We start from the raw sequence: 22,174 nt of genomic DNA on the forward strand, positions 1-22,174 counted from the left end.
TACTGTTTTAGAAATGCCACTTTTAGAGAGTAGCCGTACAAAAGGGGGTGGTGATGGACGGAGCATCTGAACCAATCAAACACTCATACCCAGTCAACAGATCTGGGTTTAATCCATCACCGTTCTTTAGCCCACTCTGCCACCCCAGTTCAGACATGGCCATATGCAAATCAATCTGAACCTGTGCCTCATGGGAACAGTCCAGCCCGAACTGCCAAGCCATGACGTCCCTGGACTGGAATCAAGCTTCCTAGGACCGGTTTCTGGCATTTCAGCCGTCTTCGGCCAGGCTTGCTTGAATCCAGTGGCAAAGTGAGCAAGGGACTCACGTCTGAGCATACCCTGCCAACTTATGGCGAACAAAGCGGTACAAAAGGGGGTGGTGATGGACGGAGCATCTGAACCAATCAAACACTCACACCCAGTCAGCAGATCTGGGTTTAATCCATCACCGTTCTTTAGCCCTCTCTGCCACCCCAGTTCAGACATGGCCATATGCAAATCAGTCTGAACCTGTGCCTCATGGGAACAGTCCAGCCCGAACTGCCAAGCCATGCCTTCCCTGGACCAGAATCAAGCCTCCTAGGACCGATTTCTGGCATTTCATCCATCTTTGGCCAGGCTTGCTTGAATCCAGTGGCAAAGTGAGCAAGGGACTCCCGTCTGAGCATACCCTGCCAACTTATGGCGAACAAAGTGGTACAAAAGGGGGTGGTGATCGACGGGGCATCTGAACCAATCAAACACTCACACCCAGTCAACAGATCTGGGTTTAATCCATCACCGTTCTTTAGCCCACTCTGCCACCCCAGTTCAGACATGGCCATATGCAAATCAGTCTGAACCTGTGCCTCATGGGAACAGTCCAGCCCGAACTGCCAAGCCATGCCTTCCCTGGACCGGAATCAAGCTTCCTAGGACCGGTTTCTGGCATTTCAGCCGTCTTTGGCCATGCTTGCTTGAATCCAGTTCAGATGCTCCATCATCACCCCCTTTTGTACCACTTTAAGAGAGTAAACACTTCTCTGTACTTACTGCTCTGTGTGCCTGACAGTCTGTCTCCAATACATGTCTGGGGTGGGTGACAGCCACACTTAGTACAGTCCCTATATACAGCCACAACACAGTAAGGATAGGTGTGTCTCAGTACCAATTTACATCCTTCTGATGGCCTTGCCTGGCCAGGATAGAAGAGAGGGGATAACACTTCACTTAAAAAGGCTGTCTTTTTCCCACACAAAGGACTAATTACCCCCCATAGATAGCCTGGCAGACAAGCCTTCATTGAAAGGCATACTTGCACACTTCAGTGAGCTGCTTTAAAGTCAACCCCACATCAAATGCACTTTTGGGTATAAGTACTGCGTCTCTGACCCCTATAATCAGACATTACTGGACTTTTAACTGAAGCTCTCTAGATGAACTGCTGTGCTTAAAGAACTCAACTGGACTTCTGATGTGGAGGGACTGTTTTTATTTGTGTTGCCCTACTGCCTGCGACTCTATGACTCTACTGAAAAAGAGCTGTACTCTGCCTTCAATCCAAGTGATCTACAAGGGTTTGTTGGCTCCTCCTGTTGTTCTAGACTAAGGGATATCAAAGTATCTACCCTTGCTCCTATGCCTGGCTCACTGGAAGTGGCCCAGATAGATGCAACATAGATTTAATGCATCTCCTGACCATGTGTAGCGGAACTGGTGCGTAGACCAGGTTGTGGAGTAAAATTGGTACATTTCCTGAAAACCAGCGCTTTGCTGGCAGAGATCGACACATCGGAGAGCGTATTGCCACTGCTGCAGCTTGGTAAGACCAATGCATCTCCTTGACAGCATGGTTAAATCCAGTGCATTGCTTCATGCCTCTTTAGAACTGACGCATCGCCTACACTGTGTGTAGAAGATCGACTCAACATACACCTGCGAGCTTCGACATCAACCAACACATCTTGCTGTTTGCGACCGGGAAAGGTACTTTGTTTACCGGGACCTCCATGGATCCTGTAGCTGGCCAGCCAACACTCCATTATGGTTGGCCTGATCCAGAGTGACCTAAAGTAACCTTTTTAGCTTTACTTGCTTCTCAGCACTTTACTGCATTTATTCTTTTAAAATACAATATCTCAACTTCTGTACATTGGATTTTTGTCGCTTTGGTCTTGCTTTGTTCAGAATGTAATCCTATTTTTCTAAACCTGTGTGGAGTCTTTTTGTGGTGCATTTATTGTGTTACTGTGTGTGTGTACTTTACACATTGCTTCTTTAGATAAGCTTGGCTGCTCTATGCCAAGCTTTCAGAGGGTGAGCACAGGTTATCTTTTAGTGTGTATCTGACTTACCCTGACCAGAGTGGTGGTTCCTGCCTTTCAAAATGCCTTTTAAAAATAAGGAAAAAAAACACATTAGCAGCATATCACAGTTCATCTCATGGTGCTCAATGGCCACATCTCATTGTCTTATAATCCCCTTATAGTGTACAGTTATCAGCTACTATTTCTCATGTACAACTAGAATTTGGGTTTTTGGTCTTTCTTTGAAGTCACTTACAGTTTTCCATTTAAAGGCAGTCCCTTCCTTGGGAAACAACATCATCATGTGGATGAATCTTTTAAACTTGTTAAGTTTGGTACTTCATTGAGGTACCATTAATCTGATAATAAACATGTAAAACATGTTTAATAATTCGTAATGTGTTCATAATTATTTTGTATCTGGTGGATTTATTGCTTTTCATTTTAGAACATTCATTTTTATGATTTATTTATTAGCTAAGACATTCTCTGGATGCACTGAATAATTTATTGAATTTTTCTTCCATTAATTGTTCCCCTTTTGTTTAGTGTATTTCTCTTAAGAGACAGCCAGAGCAATCCAAAACACTTTGTACTTTCTCTGTGCCATGGGAAGAAGATAAAGCATTTTCAGGTTGTTGTGGTAAGTGGCAGTGAATTTAAAAAATATACAAGTAACAGATAACCCACACCTCAGCAGATATTGGCATACTATATATATGCTGATTTTGCTGGTTCTGTGTATAAGCAGGATTCTAAAACATATCACATTTTAAAAAAAGAGCAACTTAGTGAAGTCTTTAGAACACCCTTATTCTTTAACCATCTTTCTTTCCTAATATGTGTAATATCCTTCTCTTTATTGGCAGGACTGAAAAAAATCTCAGTAGGAAAAAACAATCATATGCCTCTAGTTATGTAACCATCTGAAACTTAGGGGGTGTGCATGTCAAAATATCCAGGTGAAAAATAACAACTTGCCAAAATATTGTGGCAAAAATATAAACTCCCAGAATACTGTGAAGGTAAATATGAATAGCTAAGTAAATAATATGTATATATTACCTAGTGGCAGTCCATAGGAAAAGCATTTTTTGTCAAATCTTCATGAAGTTTTCGAAAAACAATATGTCAAGGTAGGTTCTGGTTGTCATGGAAATTTTGGGGCGATCCGTGCAGGAATTTTGGGCAAGAATTAAGGCTGTGTTTGTAATGTTAATTCCCCTAGGAACCTTTAGCCACAGCTACAGCCCGAACAGCTGAATGGACTTACACCAGATTTGGCAGGGAGGCTGACGTTAATTCAAGGAAGCACCTTTGGCCTATTTGGTGTAAATCGGTTCAGTAGTTTTTGAGAAATTTAAGGCCAACATTATAGTGATTTCTCAGATTGTGAAGCCTTCGCAAACAAAGACGTGCTCGTGCAATGAAATGCACTGCTCTGATTTGCTGCCAACACTTTAACCAGGAAGTGTTAGCGGGCCATTTTGCGACACGGTTCAACCGAGTCACAGAAAAAAGGGGGCAGGGTAGAAACACTGTGACCACCTAGGCCTCTAGGGGGCCCCACAGGGACCCCCCCGGTGCCAAAAAAGCAATTTAAAATAATTTCAGCTGGAGCCGCATTGGAGTCACAACTCACGCCCAAAATGAAAAAAACAATGAAGCACAGGCTCCCGGGATTCATTTAATTTAGGCCCCTGGGTGGGACAAGTCCTAAGAGCATTATTAAAATTATGATGGGGGCCTACATGGGCACCCCGCAGTTCGGGGGACCACCACCTTCCAGGGCTTAGTAAAAAAATAATGTGTGTGGGTGTTCTAGCCCCCCCACAGAGCCCCGGGTACCGCTAACTCCCCGGGGCTCATTCACACAAATGCATGGGGTCATGTGACCCTCCCCACAGTCCCAGGGACTACCATCTCCCCGCGGCTATGTTAAAGAAACTATGTGTGGGGGGCTCCACCCACGAAACCCATGGAACCAACAGCTCCCAGGGGTTTATTAACACAAAATGCCGGGGCCACAAGGCCACCGCAGCTCTGGGGACCACCACCCCCTGGGGCTTAATGGATGTGGCAGCCCCCCTCCTGGAGCCATACATGACCCTGGGGACCGCCCCAGGCTAGCTCTAGCAATGTCCCGGGTCCCCACCCCGGGAGGATGCCGTTTTCTATAGCTTGGTGGGAACACAACTCCCTTCAAGCCATAGAAAACACTGCTCTGCTTCATGGAAGCAAGAGCATTGAAAATGTTCTCACTTCCATGAAACAGAGCAGAATTGCTTTTGGACATAGGAAGATGCATGTTTGCAGCTCCCTTTGTCCGAAAGCAATGCTGGCTCCTGCAAGAGGGGGGCCGTCAGGGACCACGGGGGCCTTGAGGCTCCCCAATCAGCCCCAAAGAGAAACCATGCCCTGGGGCAATATCAGCCCAGGGAGAGGGGTGGCACAGGCTCTGTGAGATGGGGCCCCCAGTACCAAAATCAGCCCAGGGATTGGGGGCTATGCGGCCCCCTTTCGTTCATTTAAAAAGAAAAAAAAAGGAAAAGGCTGGGCCCCTGGGGCTGGAATCCCTGGGGCTGTAATTGGCTCGGTGAGGGAGGCCGCATGGCCCCCCTCCCCTTTAAAAAAAAGACTGGCCCTGGGGGGTGGGGTCCCCGAGGCCAAAATCGGCTGAGGGAAAGGGGGTAGCCGCTTTCCTAAAAAGTACAAATAAAAAAAAACTATTTTAATTCGCCGGTGGCAACACCCCCTTTACCACCTCTCTGCAAACGCGCCTCCTGGCACAGTGGTGGTTCGGGAATGAAATCCCCTTCAATGCAGAGGGTCTTTGGAAGCCAACAACCCCTCTTATTATCTCCAGTAAGTCCCAAATGGTGGGATTGCTAAGACAACTTATAGGCCACGCCCCCTTTCTCTACAACACTGCAAACGCGCCTCCTGGTGTGCTTCTGGTTGGGCAAAGAATTCCACTTTACTCCTGAGGGCCTCAGGGCTGTAGTGGACTACTTTCCCCAACCAGGTTCGTCAGAGTGGTGGTGAAAGGGGACGCGGCTCTGACAATCTCTCAACAATACAGCTATGTGAGTTTTACTGGAGGTAGCAGGAGGGGTAGTTGGCGCCTTAGGACCCTCAAGAGCCAAGGGAACTTCATCCCCCAACTTGTAGTGTGCAAGGAGGTGTGTTTGTAGAGAGGTGGAAAATAGGGCATGGCTACTGAACATCTCTCAGTAAACCCACTGTGTGTGACTTGCTGGAGTTAGCAGGAGGGGTAGTTGGTCCCCAAAGATCCTCTGAAAAAGGGACTTCATCCCCCTACTAGCAGTGAACCAGGAGGCATGTTTGCACAGTGGTGGAGAAAGGGGGCGTGGCCTCTGACAACCGCTCAGCAATCCTGATGTGTGGGACTTCCTGGAGGTGACGGGAGGGGTATTTGACCCCCAAGGACGTCCTTGAGTGCCAACTACCCCTCCTGTAACCTCCGGTAAGTCCAACACAGTGGGGCTGCTAAGAGGTTTTTGGAGGCCATGCCCCCTTTCTTGTGGTGCACTACTGGTTGGGGAATGAAGTGCACTTTACTACTGAGGGACCTTGGGGTCCAAGAAGCCCTCCTGGTCCCTCCTGTAAGTCCTACACAGCAGGATTCCTGAGAGCTGGCCGGAAACCCAGGCCTCTCTCATCACCTCTCTGCAAAGGCAATTACTACTTAAAAAAACCTTAGAAATTCACTTAAAAAACCAAAGGTTACAGGGATGTAATTGTTAGGAAATGGAATTTTAAAAAACTTAGAAATTCACTGAAAACATCAAAGGTTACAAGGACGTTATAGTTAGCCTCAGGTTTCCCTAGTACAAAACCAGTGAAAGTTAGCGGTTATAGTTAGAGAGTTAACTATAACTCACGCCACCACAATGCACTGCTTATGACCTCACATATTAAATAACTCATAACATGGTCAGTGACATTACTGATGACATCATCCACAGAACCACTCACACACCTACATACACCCCCATACAACCTCTTGTATGCCCATTCACACACCCATACAACCACTGACATACCCATTCACAGATGTACACAGTACTCATACACCCACTCAGTCCTCCATTGAGCCACTCACACACCCACTCCCTCACTCATACACCCCTCACACAACCATTCACTCACCCTTTAAGCCCTCTCTGCAATCCTGCTGTCTTAGACTTACCTGAGGTAACAAGAGTGCTTGTGGCACCCTAAGAACCTCAGCATTCATGGGGATTTTATTCTCCAACTACCATTGCACCAGGAGGCGCGTTTGCAGAGATGTGAAGGAGGTGTGGCCTCCAGCGACTTGCCAGATTTTTTTTTAATTAAAGAATTTGTTTTAGGCCTTACCTAAGCCAATTTCAGCCACGGAGACCCCATACCCCTGGGCCAGTCTTTTTTTTAAATGGGGAGGGGCTGCGTGATTTCCCTCCCCTTGACCGATTATGGCCTCAGGCACTCATCCCCCGGGCCCAGCCTTTTCGGTTTAAAATACATATATATATATATATATATATATTCACTGAAAAAACCATAGGTTATAGACCATATATAGTTAGGAATTAGCATTTAAAAAACCTTATTTTACTCACACAAAACCATTGAAATTCCATATATAGTTAGTTGCACTAACTATATATCGCGCACCCGCAATCCACTGCTGATCATGTCACATATTACATCATTCATGACATGGTCAGTGACATCACTGATGACATCACTGATGACATCTCAAATGACATCACTGATGACATCACTGATGACATCTCAAATGACATCACTGATGACATCACTGATGACATCTCATTTGACATCAATGACCACATCACTGATGATATCATTCATGTGACAATACAATGCATCTCCTCACATTTTAATATAACCTCTGTTTCACCCAGTGTTAAAAACAGAGTATAATTTTTGAAACCATTGACACACCAATACTAGTTACTACATACGTACTCACTGATTCCTACGTCTACACACACATTCACTCAATCACCCATACAATCATTCATACATACAATCACTCATCTTTACAACACTATCATATGCACTCATACATCTATACAGACACTCACACTCTGCCACTCATCCATGGAGTTACTCACACACCTAGTCAGTCCTGTAAAGAATCAATCACACTTCCATTTTCTTGTCTATACAGTTAAACATAGAGCACCTTACATTTTCAAACATATACTAACACATACTTACTTTCTTATAGAATCATTGATACAAGTACACATTGATCTGCACAGAGTCACACACCTCCCAGCCAGCCACACACACAGTCAGTCTCCCATACAAATACTTGGACAATCAATCAATAACCCATATAGTTAATCATATAGCTACTGATCAACACATGCAGCAGTTTACAGAACAACAAACATAATGATGCACAAATTAAGACAGTTTAGTCACTAACCCATGCACTCAGTGAGACACATTTAATCACTCACTCATACATTCAGTCATGCACCTACTAAATCCTTCGTCCAGACAGTTATACATCTACTCATTCTTCAATATGTAAAACATATTTAAACTTTATAGAAACACACAGTCACTGGATGATGTCATCAGTGATGTCATCAGTGATGTCATTTGAGATGTCATCAGTGATGTCATCAGTGATGTCACTGACCATGTCATGAATGATGTAATATGTGACATGATCAGCAGTGGATTGCGGGTGCGCGATATATAGTTAGTGCAACTAACTATATATGGAATTTCAATGGTTTTGTGTGAGTAAAATAAGGTTTTTTAAATGCTAATTCCTAACTATATATGGTCTATAACCTATGGTTTTTTCAGTGAATTTCAATGGTTTTTTAATAGCAAATATCATAAGCTGTCGAATGTCAAGTACGTGGTAAGTAAAAACATTTTCGTGTTTATGCACACTGATCTGCTTTGAATGCTGCCCCCCACCCCTCATTTCTATTAGGAGTACTCTCTCTTTGCAGATAGTGAAGGGTAGTTAACGCAGCCCTTTGCCCCCTTTGTAATCCGTCGTGCCTGCTTCTCTCTCCATTTGATTGATTGTTCTCTTTGGTTCATTCTCTATTTACAAACAAGCACAGAGTCGCAATACTCTGTTTAGTCTTTGCAGATAGCGAAAAATCGTGTAAAAAAACAAAAGGAATCGAGCAAAATCAGTAGGCCACTAATGGGATCTCTTTTTGACCTCGCTAAAATAGAAACATTAGGAACAACCTGTTGAAAATAGCAATGCGTATGTATATAAGCGGCGTTCATTTGTGTTCACAGTACCCCTTGTTGATTGTTTCAATCGAGCATTGAATTGTTCGAAGTTAATACTCTTAAGGATCTTCTCTACCTGCAAACGAGGAAGAATAGGAATATTCTCTCTCCCTTTGCAGATAGTGAAGGGTAGATAACGCAAGCCTTTAACACGTCGTACCTATGTCATTCCTCATTGATTGATTGATTGTCCGAACATTGACTGTTTGGGAATTAGTTCTTTTTGGAGGTATTCCCTGTTTGCAAATAAACGTAGGAAAATCTTTGCAAGTAGTGAAAGGGTACGTAATGCGGACCTTTCTCCCCCGTTGTAATCTGTCATGCCTATCTACTCCCCACTGATTGATGCACCTTTTTCACCCGGACCATTTACTAGAGATACGTCATCTGGCCCGACCAGAGAGCACCCCTAGTGAAAAGGACATATGCAATAATAATGAAGTGATCACTGTATCCTGTTAACAGAAACTTTACCATGAAACAACCTGGAAAGAAAAAAATAGGAAAACGAAAATCAGTAGGCCACTGATGAACATGAACTTTTACTAAACAACGAACAAAGAAACGATAACATAACGTAATGATAAAACCTATTAATGTCCTAGAAACAAGAAAACGTTAAAATATGCCAGTGGTGAGAGACCAGAAAAACAGTAAGAGAAACCAAATCACCCCTCGCTGTCCCACCGCCTGCCACGCCAAAAAAATCGATAGACTAGGGAAAATGCAAGTCAGTAGAACATCCACCCCCACTCTGGAAACTTCCAAGGTGGGGCAGGGTTCCGGCTACGCCCAGCCGGGAGCAGCCCATATAAGGCAGGTCCTGCTGCCACGCCTCGGCCAGGAGATCCTAACGTAGGGTGTAGCCGGAGGAGAGGCCGAGGCCAGCGGGACCCGGCCAGGGGATTGCCTTTACAACGCTGAACAGTTGCAGGGGGGGGGAATGTCTCCTCGACCCTCCCCTCTCTCTCCCAGTCCGGCCGCGGTGGCCCTTGAGAGTTGCAGGTAGTCCCGCCACATGCTCTTCCGGTCCGACCACCAACGGTCGGGGGGCTGAGGCCGACGGGATCCGGCTGCAGCCGATAAACCAAGAAACCCGTTCATGGGACCAGAGCCAGGGGCGTCCGGCCGACATCTACCGGAAGCCCGGCCCGAAGACGGACGGGACACTTCTTCTTTCTTGTATAATTGCTGCAACAACCCTGGGGGGGGATGTCTTGCACATGCCTCCGACCCCCCCCCCCTCGTCCTCATCGCCTGGTCCGGCCATAACAAATCTCAAGCGAGACGCCGTGGGGTGCACTGGGAGGGAGAGACGGTGCGAACAGGCCTCTCCCGCCTCCCCAGGTGGAGGCTTCCCAGCTGCACCCTCAGCGCTCCAGGCGCCCGGAAAAGGGTTCTTCCACTGTGGCCATGCTGCAACGTCTCGCCCGGCAGGGTGGAGCCCGTCCGCTCATGTGACCCCGCGATCGCCGGTAGCTGCCGAACTCTCAAAATGGCGGTCGACCTGGCAAGAGCGGGCCCAGCATAAAGAAATGGCCCGGTCACTGGTTGACTCCACCACCGTAGTCCTCCACGACCTTGAAGATTCTAGAGGAGCCGCGGGAGTCTCCGACCCCCGATGGGGAATGACTGCCATGATCGCCCGTGGAGTGACGAAACTGTATCCGCGGGACGTCGGCGCTCCCATGCTGGCGCCAGCCTCACTTTGAATTACTAGAATCCTGCAGACCTCACTTCCGGTGAAAGCACAGTGTGACCCGGTAGGAAAAATTATTGCACCCCCTCCCCTTTTTGACTGATAGTTCAAACCACCGATCCTTTCCTTTGCCCTTTTAACGGAACTTTGGACTGCCTCCGCCTCTTTTACATTTTCTAGAGAAAACAAAACATTAACCACTACATTAGCATAGCAGTTGACACCAGAACTGTTTTCAAATTGAAAACCAACAACATCTTCAACAGAATCCTTTTTGTTTCTGCTGTGACCCTGCTACAGCACAGGCATTGTCCCCAGCAGTAATTCTGCAATGCCGGTAAGAATAGCTGTGGTGCCTACTGGACTCACTCACCCCCGCGGCGCCCCACGCCGTTTTTTGCTGGGCGGCAACTTACTAGACATCACTTTCGTGCCATCTAGATTTCAGCGCGTTCTGCTGCCTTGGAACTATTCGCACAACAGACCGCTACTGACAAGAATATTTCATTATTGGTGCTGTCAATTTCAATAAATCTATTGGATAATTCAAAAGAAATTGCCACGGTCTCTTCGTTGTTTAAATGTTTTTACTGTTTTTGTTTTCTTGTATATATTTATATGTTATTAAAGTTTTATATTCCTACTACTTTGTTGGAGTGCTATATATTTTTAATGTGACACATAATTGTAAAAACTTTGATGTACAAAGAGTCATTCCTGGAATCTTCCGCTTCAGGCTCGGTCCCCTCCCCAATCACAATACAGGATGGTTTTCAGATAGTAGGAACACGTGTGGTGTGACGGATCTCATCGGGTGTGGGCCTTGATCTACTATAACTCCTTTGAAGAGGGGTGATTCTTTACAGCTGGGGCCATAAACTACATCTGCAGGGCTAGCTGATAGCCTGGACAATCGGACACAGAGAAAGAGGAGTGTCAGAGGGTGCGGTAGTGAATAGGGCGAAAGGGAGGTGTCGGGCGGGCACAGAGTGTGATTCTCAGGGAAGAGCAGCGCAGATGGGGGGAGGTTTATTGCCCATGCATAAGACAGAGAGCGGTGGTGACCAGTGCCTAGGGAAGATGCTTGCGTGGGTGAGGAGCCATGCTACGAATCGACAGCGTGCAGAGAGTGGGTCTGGTCAAGACATCTAAAATGGCTGCCGTGCACGACAAAAGTGTGGCATTTCAAAAAAGGCAAGATGGCGCAGACAATGTTTTTCAACACTTCCTCATTTCCTTCGAATCGAACGTTAACAGACGTTGGGGCATATTACCAAAGTTAAGCGATATTTATCGCTAACGATGCTTACTAACCAATTTTTTACCACTAAGCATCGTCAGAAATTATCGAAGATAAACCTTGCTATTATCAAGGTTTATCGCAAATGCGATAATAAACGGCCGCAATGCATGAATATCGCTAAAAACTCAGCGATATTCATGCATTACCGAGCTAATGCTCTTAGCCATGTTATCCACCTCCCATTGGATAACATGGCTAAGAACTGCTCAGGGCAGGTGTTACTTTTTGGAGATATTCGCGCTTAGCGCGAATATCTCCAAAAGTTGGTAATAGGAGATAGATATCTTGCATGTTGTAATGCAAGTTATTGTGGTATATGGAACTCATACCATAATCTCTCAGGAAAGCAGAAACTGATCCTTTTGGGACCGCCTAAAAAGGCCTAGGGGGTGAGGAGTACTCTACTTTGCCCCCTTTTCACGTTCCGAACTATTTTATTTTACTCTCTTCTGTAATTACACAAAATAGCAGCGATAAGATGCATCAGAGACACACAGTGAAAGAAAGGAGGCCGGAGATGAAGAAGAGATGTCAAATACACATTGGAGATAATATAGTGGCAGAAGGGAAGTAAATATGAGTAAACTTACCATGTAACATAAAAATGTTGCACTCTATACTATAAGTCTCATTTTATACTACAATCACTTCGCTACAACCTCATAAATTAAAAATAAAAATGAATAATGTCTCAAACAATTTTTGATTTCTAAATATAAATGTATTCTTCAGAATTTTCTAAATTTGAAAGAACTAGTAACATGTCCTCATCAGCAATGTCCTCATTAAAAGTCTCCAATGATGATTCTTGTAACTCTATGGTCTCCAAACACTCGATAAATTCGCCATCAAGAGATTGATCAAAAAAATCATTCAAGTCATCTCCTCCTTGTGACAATATTTCATTATTGGTGCTGTCAATTTCAATCAATGTAGTGGAATCATTCAAGTCATCTCCTCCTTGTGACAATATTTCATTATTGGTGCTGTCCATTTCAATCAATCTAATGGAATCATACAAGTCATCTCCTCCTTGTGACAATATTTCATTATTGGTGCTCTCAATTTCAATCAATGTAGTGGAATCATTCAAGTCATCTCCTTGTGACAATATTTCATTCTTGGTGCTGTCCATTTCAATCAATCTAATGGAATCATACAAGTCATGTCCTCCTTGTGACAATATTTCATTATTGGTGCTCTCAATTTCAATCAATGTAGTGGACAATTCAAAAGAAATTGCCACGGTCTCTTCATTGTGAGCCATTTTATTTTGAAATTGCTTGCTGTAAATTGCAGAAAAAAATAATCACTTTCATTTATCGTTTTTAGTAATACATAATATAAAACTAACTTTATCAAGTATTTAGTATAACAGAAGGACTGCAAATAAATAACAGAAAACATTTTTCAAATTATCTTCAAGTGTACAACATAGTTCCCCTTACAAATTAACAACTCACCTTTTTAAAAGTAGCAGAAGTGTTAGTACTGTGTAAATCAAACACCAGAAATTCACCACCAAAAATTCCTCACAAATGTACCTCAGACAGTAGTATCACAAAATGGCTGTGGTTTCCTCTCATTTGACATATATACATAACCAATTAACTTTCATCACACACAAATACAAAACCAAAGTAACATTTTAATTGGTTCTAAATTTCAACACTTTCAAATGTGTTTTCCCCATGCAATTTTCCATAGGACATTTACATACGTCTACAGCCTGAATGGCTGAACGGAATTACACCAAACTTGGCAAAATGGTACATCAAACCTAAGAGGTCAGGAAGGATCTACTATGCCCCCTTATGGTCATTTCCCCCTTCGCTTTGGCCTCCTCTTGTCTCTCAATCCTACCGAGAGACAAGATGGCGGCCGCTACGGACTGTTTGGAATGTTGACAGACGCCGGAGAACCAATCAGCTTCGCAAAGCTCCGTAACGCGAAAAGTACGCGAAGCGGAGCACTGTTACAGATATATATCTTTTTTTTAACGTTAATTTCTCAAAATCCACTGGAGCACATATATTGAGACCTAGCAAAGGCACATCGGGCTACCAGTCCCTAATATTTTGCCAAGTTTCGTGCAAATCCATTCAGCCGTTCGATTATTATTATTTTGTTTTTTTTTTGCCCCGCGGGGCCCTTTTAAAACCTCCACATCAAACGTAGTGGGTCAGCGAGGATCTACTATTCCCCCTTATGGTCATTTGCCCCTTCGCTTTGGCCTCCTCTTGTCTCTCGATCCTACTGAGAGACAAGATGGCGGCCGCTACGGACTGTTTGGAATGTTGACAGACGCCGGAGAACCAATCAGCTTCGCTTCACAAAGCTCCGTTGCGCGAAAAGTACGCGTCCTGGGACGCTGCCCAGTCCGCTGTTACAGATATATATCTTTTTTTAAACGTTAATTTCTCAAAATCCACTGTAGCACATATATTGAGACCTACAAAAGGCACATCGGGCTACCAGTCCCTACAATTTTGCCAAGTTTCGTGCAAATCCATTCAGCCGTTCGGGCTAAAAGTGAGGCCAACCGCCCTATGGAAATTAACATGGGAAAAACGCGTTTTGGGACCCCCCTTTTTTCTCGGCCCCCCCCTTGACGAACCCCCCCAAAATTTTCAGGGGCTGCTCAGAAACAAAATGTGCCATTTTCCTGAAAATTTCAGCCAATTCCGTCCACAAACGCCAAAGTTATTAGACATAGAATTTTCAAAAATCCCATAGAGAAAAAATCCTAACTATATATACCTACTGGCGACCGCCAGTAGGTAATATATATATTATATATTATTTAGCATCCAACTCGACGCGTTTTAGAGATCTAGTCTCCTTTATCACGTGTGCGAGTGTGGGGTTGAATAAAGGTATATATACAAATCATTTGACTCTCACCCTTGGTGAACATAAACGACAGACTCCCGTTAGTGCTTTACAATAGGAGCTAAAAGACAGACTCATGGCTGTTTCTCAAACGACACAATATTGGAACAAATTAAATTAAATAGCATGAAGGCATAAATGAACGGCATACATGAATTAAACTTTAAGCCACAACAATGAGATTAGAATTCAAATCATTGCCCAATTGATGTCCTTAAAAGTTCGAGCAGCAAACAATATGTGCTGGTAGCAGCTCTGTTGAATGGCAGTGTTGTAACATCCTGTACAAACGCCCCAAATTCTTTCAACACTCGATCAGATTATCGCCCCAGTGGGCAAAAAGAAATTTATTATACAAGTCCACACTTCTTTTCCGATCTACTTTACGCTCAGTGCAATTGCTTGCTCACGTGAGCAAGGCTTCTGTGTAAGCCGAAACATGTAGTTTTGAATAAACACCCTTGGAATCGATAACTTGTTGGCGAATCTTTCTCTGAGAGCGCACGATATTTTGGAAAACATTCTTACGGAGATTGAGTACTGGCGTGCTCCGCCGGAGTGTGCGCCAATTCCCGTGGGACCATGGGCAGCCAGAAGGAACAATATATATATATGTATAAAGGAAGGGGGACCACGTGGCTGCCCCTCCCTGGGCCAATATTGGCACTGTGTTCCCCATCCCCTGGATCCTGTCCTTTATGTATTTATTTATTTTTTACATGGGAGGCCGCCCGTGGCCTGTTTTAGCTATGGGGACCCAATCCCCCAGGGCAAGGCCTTCATCATTTTTGTTAAAAAGGGAAGGTGGACCTGTGTGGCCCCCACCCCTAGCTGATATTGTCCCAGGACCCCAAGACTGGAGCAGGGCCAGCTCGTTGGGGACCGTAGGGAGCCTCAAGGCCCCCTTGGTCCCTGCTGGCTCCCCACATCCTGCTGGAGCCAGCATTGCTTTTGGACAGAGGGGGCTGCAAACATGCAGCTCCCTCTGTCCAAAAGCAATTTTGCTCCATTTCATGGAAGTGAGAGCATTTTTACTGGTCTTACTTCCATGAAGTAGAGCAGAGTTTGCTGTGGCTTGGTGGGAGCTGTGCTCTTGGTAAGCCATAGCAAATTGCAATGTCCCGGGGGGGTATCCCGGGACATTGCTGGAGCCAGCCCTGGGTGATGGCAGTCCCCAGGGCCATGTAGGGCTCAACTAGGGGGCCGCGCGGTTCACCTCCTACATCAGTTAATCTATTCACAGTTATAGTTAGGACTAAAGTTTCCATCGAAAAAAGTGTTTTTTGTTGTTTTGCCAATATGGATATCTTTGCAGTGGACTTGCAGGTCTTTCTAAAATTTAATTGGCTGCAAACACTTCAACCAGGAAGTGTTGACCGTCATCTTACAAATTCTAAAACAAGTTAAAACTTATGAAAAGGGGGGATTGGTAGGAATACCTTGACAACCCAGATATGGTGGGGGAAAAAGTATTTTTTTTTAATGTCAATTTTGCTGTAAATTTACAGGTGGACTCACAGCTTTTTTTACAGCCCCTTGGTGGACCAAATCCCGGGGGCATGAAAGAAATTAAGGAAGGGGCTCATGGGGCCCCCTCCTAGGCTTAAACCAAGCCCCATGGACCGCCACATCCCCAGGGCAGTAAATACTAGAAATGTGGAGGGCCCACTTGGCCACCCCGGCTGCCCTGGGGCCTGCCTCATCACTAGGGCACTTAAGAATAGGAATGCGGTGTGGCCCACCCAGATCCCAGCTACCCCGGGGACTGTCATGTCCCTGGGGCACACTGATTCTTTTAAAAGAAATGTGGGGAAAGCCCTCCAACCATCCCTGCTGCGCTAAGGAGCGCTACCTCCCTGGGCACATACATTATTAAAACAAAATGTGCGGGAGGCCCATGATCTCTCCCACAGCCCCAGGGACCACCGCCTCAGTGCACAAATACAATAATTAAGGGAAAAAACAACAGTTGATGGACAGAGTGCAGAACAATATCATATATTCACCCTAGTACAGAGATCTGGGCCTAAATCCATCGTTTTTTTGCTCACCATGCTATTCCAGTTTGGACCCAGCCATATGCAAATCATTCTTGACCCTGCGCCCAATGGGAACAGTCCAGCCTGAACTGCCAAGCCAGGTCCTTTCTGGGCTGGAAACAAGCATCCTAAGACCAGTTTCGGGGTTTCACCCCTCTTCAGATAGCTTAATTCCGGTGGTATGGCGAGCACGTGCTGAACTGTTCCCTTGAGGCACTGGGTCAGACTGATGTGCATATGGCCATGTCTGAACTGGGGTGGCGGAGTGAGCTAAAGAATGATGATGGATTAAACCCAGATCAGTTGACTGGGGGTGAGTGCTTGCAATGTTAAACACTCCTTCCATCATCCCCTTTGGTTTTGCTTTGTTCGCCCTAAGTTGGCAGGGTATGCCCAGACGTGGATCCCTTTCTCACTTTGCCACTGGATTCAAGCTAGCCTGGCTGATGACAGCTGATTAGCCAGGAACCGGTCCCAGGATGCTTGTTTCCAGTCCAGGGAAGACATGGCTTGGCAGTTTGGGCTGGACTGTTCCCATGAGGCACAGGTTCAGACTGATTTGCATATGGCCATGTCTGAACTGAGGTGGCGGAGTGAGCTAAAGAATGATGATGGATTAAACCCAGATCAGTTGACTGGGGTCAGTGCTTTCATTGTTTAACACTCCGTCCATCATCCCCTTTGGTTTCACAGTAATTAAGGGGGTCTGTTGTGGACCCAAGGCCCTGGGTACCACCCCCTCCGTGGGTATCATGAAAGAAAGGAGGGGTGCCGCACGGAGCCCTAGGTAGCCCTTGGAGCAGCCCCCCCCCCCCCCCGGGCCGGCTCCAGCAATGTCCCAAGGTACCTACCCCCAGGACATTGCAGTTTGCTATGGTTTAGTGGGAGCACCATTCCTGCCAAGCCCTAGCAAACATCGGTCCACACTGGCCCACATTTAGCAAGTGAGAGCAGAAAATGCTCTTGCTTGCTGAAAGCGAAGCATGTGTCTGTTTCACTGCTCTTTGTGAAGGGAGCAAGAAAACAGACAAATTGCTTTGAGATCCAGGGAGCTGCATGTTCAGCTCAACAACTAACTCACAAACACAGCCACTCATGCACCCACTCACTCACACCCAGCCATAAAGTCATACGGACAATAACACACTCACTCAGTCACCCACAATGCCACTCACACACTGAGTAAGTCACCCATGCAGCTATTCACATACCTACTCACTCACCCATACAGTCACTCATGCAGCTACTCACTCACCCATACCGTAACTCACACACCCATTCACTTTCTCATACAGATACTAACACATGTCCTCACTCACCTATACAGTCACTGACACAAGCACACACTCACCCATACAGCTAATCTCATATTTACTCACTCACTCATACAGTCACTCGCACACCCACACACTCATCCATATACCACTTATGCACCCACTCACTTATTCATACATCTACTCACCCATCCTATCACTCACCTATATAGCCTCTCCAATACTCACTTACTCAGCCATACACAACTGACACACCCAATCACTCACCCCCAAAGCCATAAACACAGTCACTCACTCACTCATCCTTACAGCCATCTACTCAGCCACTCACTCACTCATACAACCACTCACACACCCATAGAGCCACTCTGACACCTACTAACACATAGATACACATAGTCACACAGCCACTTGCATAATATGTGTTACAAATAGCATTAATCTTTAGTAAGGCACATACTATAAGTTTTGTAGTATCTTTGTATATAATATATAGTAAGGTATATATATTTAACAGTTACTGGATGATGTAATTTGAGATGTCATCAGTGAAGTCAATGACCATGTCATGAGTGATGTAATATGTGAGGTCATATGCAGTGCATTATGGGGACGTAAGTCATAGTTAAGTCATTTAACTATAACAGCTGTAATTTACTGGTTTTGTATGAGAGAAATGTGTGCCTAAATATAACTTCCCTGTAACCTTTGTTTTTTGGGTGAATTCATACGTTTTTTTAAATTCAATTTCCTAACTATAATGTCCCTTTAACCTTTGCTTTTTTCAGTCAATTTCTAAGGTTTTTAAATTCCATTTCGTAACTATAACAGCCCTGTATCCTTTGGTTTCTAAGTTTTAAAAAAAATTCTATTTCCTACGTGTAACACATTGAAAATTAGTGTTTAAGTGAGTGTGTGATTGCCTCACTGGGTGTGTGATTGGGTGCATCACTGTTTGAGTGAGTCTCTGACTATTTAGGTAGATGGCTAAGTGGGTGCATGAGTGTCTAAGTGGGTCAGTGAATGGGTACATGGGGTTTTGAAAGGGCTGAGAACGACCTTTACCATGCCAGATGAAGCTTGCAGTTAGAGCGTACAGCCAGGGTCTGCACTAGTAGCCAACACCCATGTTTGAGGGACTATTTCTGAACATGGATGAGAAGGTTATGTTGTCAGTACCTACCTACATATTTAAAAGAGAGTAGTAGTACAACTTGATCAGTGACATGAGATTTTTAAGTAAATGTGCTGGTATGTAACTACCTGCTATAAAACGTCTATGACTGCCTAAATGTGTAAGTACGTGGCTCCACAAATACTTAAGTGCCTGTGTTAGGCAATAGATAGATATGTAGGTGTCACTGCAACTACCTTGGAGTCTGCAGCATGCAAAAATAATTTCTGTTGAGTGACTGAATGCATACGTGCTTCTGTAGCAGTCTCTGAAACAGAAAAAGAGGCTCTATGCTTTTGTGAACATCTATATCAATTGTTCTAGGGATGCCACACTCTGTAGTACTTCGCATAGGGGCATACAAGTGCTCAAGTAACAATATTAAACTCAAAGGACATCTGTCAATCTCTTCAGCACAAAACAGCGTCCTTTATGGCATATGTACAGCATATCTTAGAAGTGTACTAAAACGTGGGTTTAACACTTCAGAAACACCTATAATGTGCCAAATGAAGCTTTCAGTGATAGTGCACAGATTGGGCCTGTACTAGTAGCAATCACTGATTTTGAAATACCATTTCTTTGCATGGTTGAGAAGATTATGTCGGTACTTGCCTACATATCTGAGGGAATGTACAAGTACACCTCTATAAGTTCCATCAATGTTTACTTGAATGTGATGGTATGTAACTACCTGTTATAATACTGTTATGGCTGTATAAATGTGCATGTAAGTGGCTGCAGAAATACCTCTGTGCCTGTGTTAGGCAATACAGAGCTACGTAGGTGTGATTGCAACTACCTTTGAGTCTGGTGCACGTATTAATAGTTTCTGGTTAGTGACTGAATCTATATGTGCTTCTACAGCTGTCTCAAAAGCTGAAGCAGAGGCTTTATTGTTTTCTGAACATGTATATCAGTTGCTTTAGAGACAGCCTCCTCTATGTACTACTTAGCAAAGGGGCAAGTAACTTAGTGAACTGAAAAGAACATCTTCCATCTTTTAAGCACAAACTATCATGCAGAAACTGGGAAATAAGACTTGACAAACAGCTTTTTCATGGCAAATTAAGCTACATATGAAAGTGCACACAAAGGACCTGTACTACCAAGCATCGGCCATGTTTGGGAGAGTAATTCTCTAAATGAATGAGAAGGTTGTGCCAGTACTTGCCAACATATCTGAGGAATTTTAGGAGTACACCTGAAGCAGTGCCATGAGACCTTTAAGTAAATGTGGTGGTATGTGACTGTCTATTTTAGTATCTCTGTGGCTCGCTACATATCTATGGAAGTGGCTATAAACAAATACCTCAGTGCCTGTGTTACAGAAAAGAGAGCAATATAGATGTGACTGCAACTATGTTTGAACTTGCTGCATGCACAGGTAGTTTCTGGGTAGGTGACTGCATGCATATTTGTTTCTGTAGATGTCTGACAGAGCAGTGTAACAGAACCACACTAGAGAGATTTCAAAGAAAAACACTCTTTGAGAACAACACGGCATATAAACACATGTAAATATTTTCACATCTAATGAGTTCATAACTAAAAATTGAACTCTTAATCTACAGTTTTCTCACTACCAAATACACCATGTAGTAAACAGCAAGTGTACAACATACTAATTCAAAGTAACAGATTGTGAACCAACTTCTCACACATCTAGTCTGCAAATCAGAAAAACTGTATATTCTCATACACTCATAAAGAGTCTTACTCACCTGTTATTCAACATACAACGCCACTCATAACATCACTCATACAGTACCTCATATAGTTCCAATATTTTCTCAATAATATTTGATACTCTCTTATTACATTCTCACATACACATACATCTTTTCAATCATTTTTTTCTCCAAATTAAATGTAATTCACATACCTGAAAATTGAGCTCGTTGAACAAATATTATTTTTTGGTCTTATCAGATAGATACAATACTGTCAGGAAATGTAAAAACTAAGCATAATAATGGCACACCACTCTCACACAAAGCAACCATTAAGGGCAACATTTTCAACGTTGTTCTCTCTGATAGCATGGAAGACAGCAAATAAACACATATCATTAATTTTTTTATTTTGTCACTCCATTCCTGAATTGTTGGGGGCAGATTTAGGAGCTCCTTGCGCCACTTTTGTGTCATTTTTCCCTTGTTAAAAATGACACAAAAGTGGCGCAAGGGGTTTGCAAATCTGCCCCTTAGTAACTTTTTTCATGCACTTTTATGATGGACCCCAATATGAGTAGGTGTTTTGTACACTTCTGACATTGGGCTATATGTGGGTGATATTTGAATACATTTCAGCTCCTTTCTCTCTGGTGGCCATCTTGGGAGACTTATTTATTATGTAGCTATGCACTAACTTTAGCTTTTCTGGTACCTTCTATAACCTCTATCGGAAAATCATGAGAAAACAGTTTTCTCCTAAACATGATTGATGTACTCTAAGCAGAAGGCTTTTTCACAGTGCATAAACACCTTGGAACACACCACAATTCCTGAAATTAGTATGGTACAGCAATACATTATTTATCCTTTTTGTGACCCTCAAAACCTGACAATCACTACAATGTATTTCAATGGGGAGCTATCATGTATATTTGTCCCAAGATGTTTGCCAGCACTTTCTGGTTGAAGTGCAGATATCACCATGAGATCTGTACTTAGGCTTCACCCAGTCATCCTTAAATGCTTTCCCTTAAATTTCTCAACAACTACTGAATGAATAAATAACTGGAAGAGTGATCTGCAAACCAAAATGTAACTTTGAACCAAATTTGGTGTAATTCCGTCCCATGGTATGAGATGTAGTCATGTTCATAACTCCTATGGGAATTAATGGTAACCCATATTTTTGTTTACCTCCCTTTTTCTCAGCCCCCCACTTGACGGATGACCCTGAAACTTTCCATGCACAACAAGGCTCACTATGACACTTTTTTCTGAACATTTGGTGAAGATTCATCAAATGACACCAAAGATACAGGCAAGTCAAAAACACTGTTTCTATACGAACATGGTTCTAACTATAACTACCTACTGGTGATTGCCAGTAGTTAGTTAAGGTTAGGACCATGTTAACATAATGAAAGTTTTTTTGCTTTGCTAATAACTTTGACGCCATTTGACAAATCTTTACGAAATTTTCAAAACTAGTTTACCACTTGCTTCAGCTGCTGTTTGGTAAGCTT

General features: G+C 43.9%; 1 protein-coding gene across 3 annotated transcripts in view; it reads left to right on the forward strand.

Moving 5' to 3' along the window:
* GRB14 (growth factor receptor bound protein 14) overlaps positions 1–22,174 on the forward strand; it is a 709,931-nt gene that overhangs the window by 680,027 nt on the left and 7,730 nt on the right. For 2 of the 3 annotated variants that reach the window (XM_078681642.1, XM_078681641.1), the window contains one exon: positions 2,838–2,931. The exons of the other annotated variant lie outside the window; for it this stretch is intronic. In XM_078681642.1, the coding sequence (XP_078537768.1) occupies positions 2,838–2,931 (94 nt within the window). The remainder of the gene's footprint in view (positions 1–2,837; positions 2,932–22,174) is intronic. 3 annotated transcript variants of the gene reach the window in all.

This window comes from Lissotriton helveticus, chromosome 3_1 (genome assembly GCF_964261635.1).
Source record: "Lissotriton helveticus chromosome 3_1, aLisHel1.1, whole genome shotgun sequence".
Classification (NCBI taxonomy): domain Eukaryota; kingdom Metazoa; phylum Chordata; class Amphibia; order Caudata; family Salamandridae; genus Lissotriton; species Lissotriton helveticus.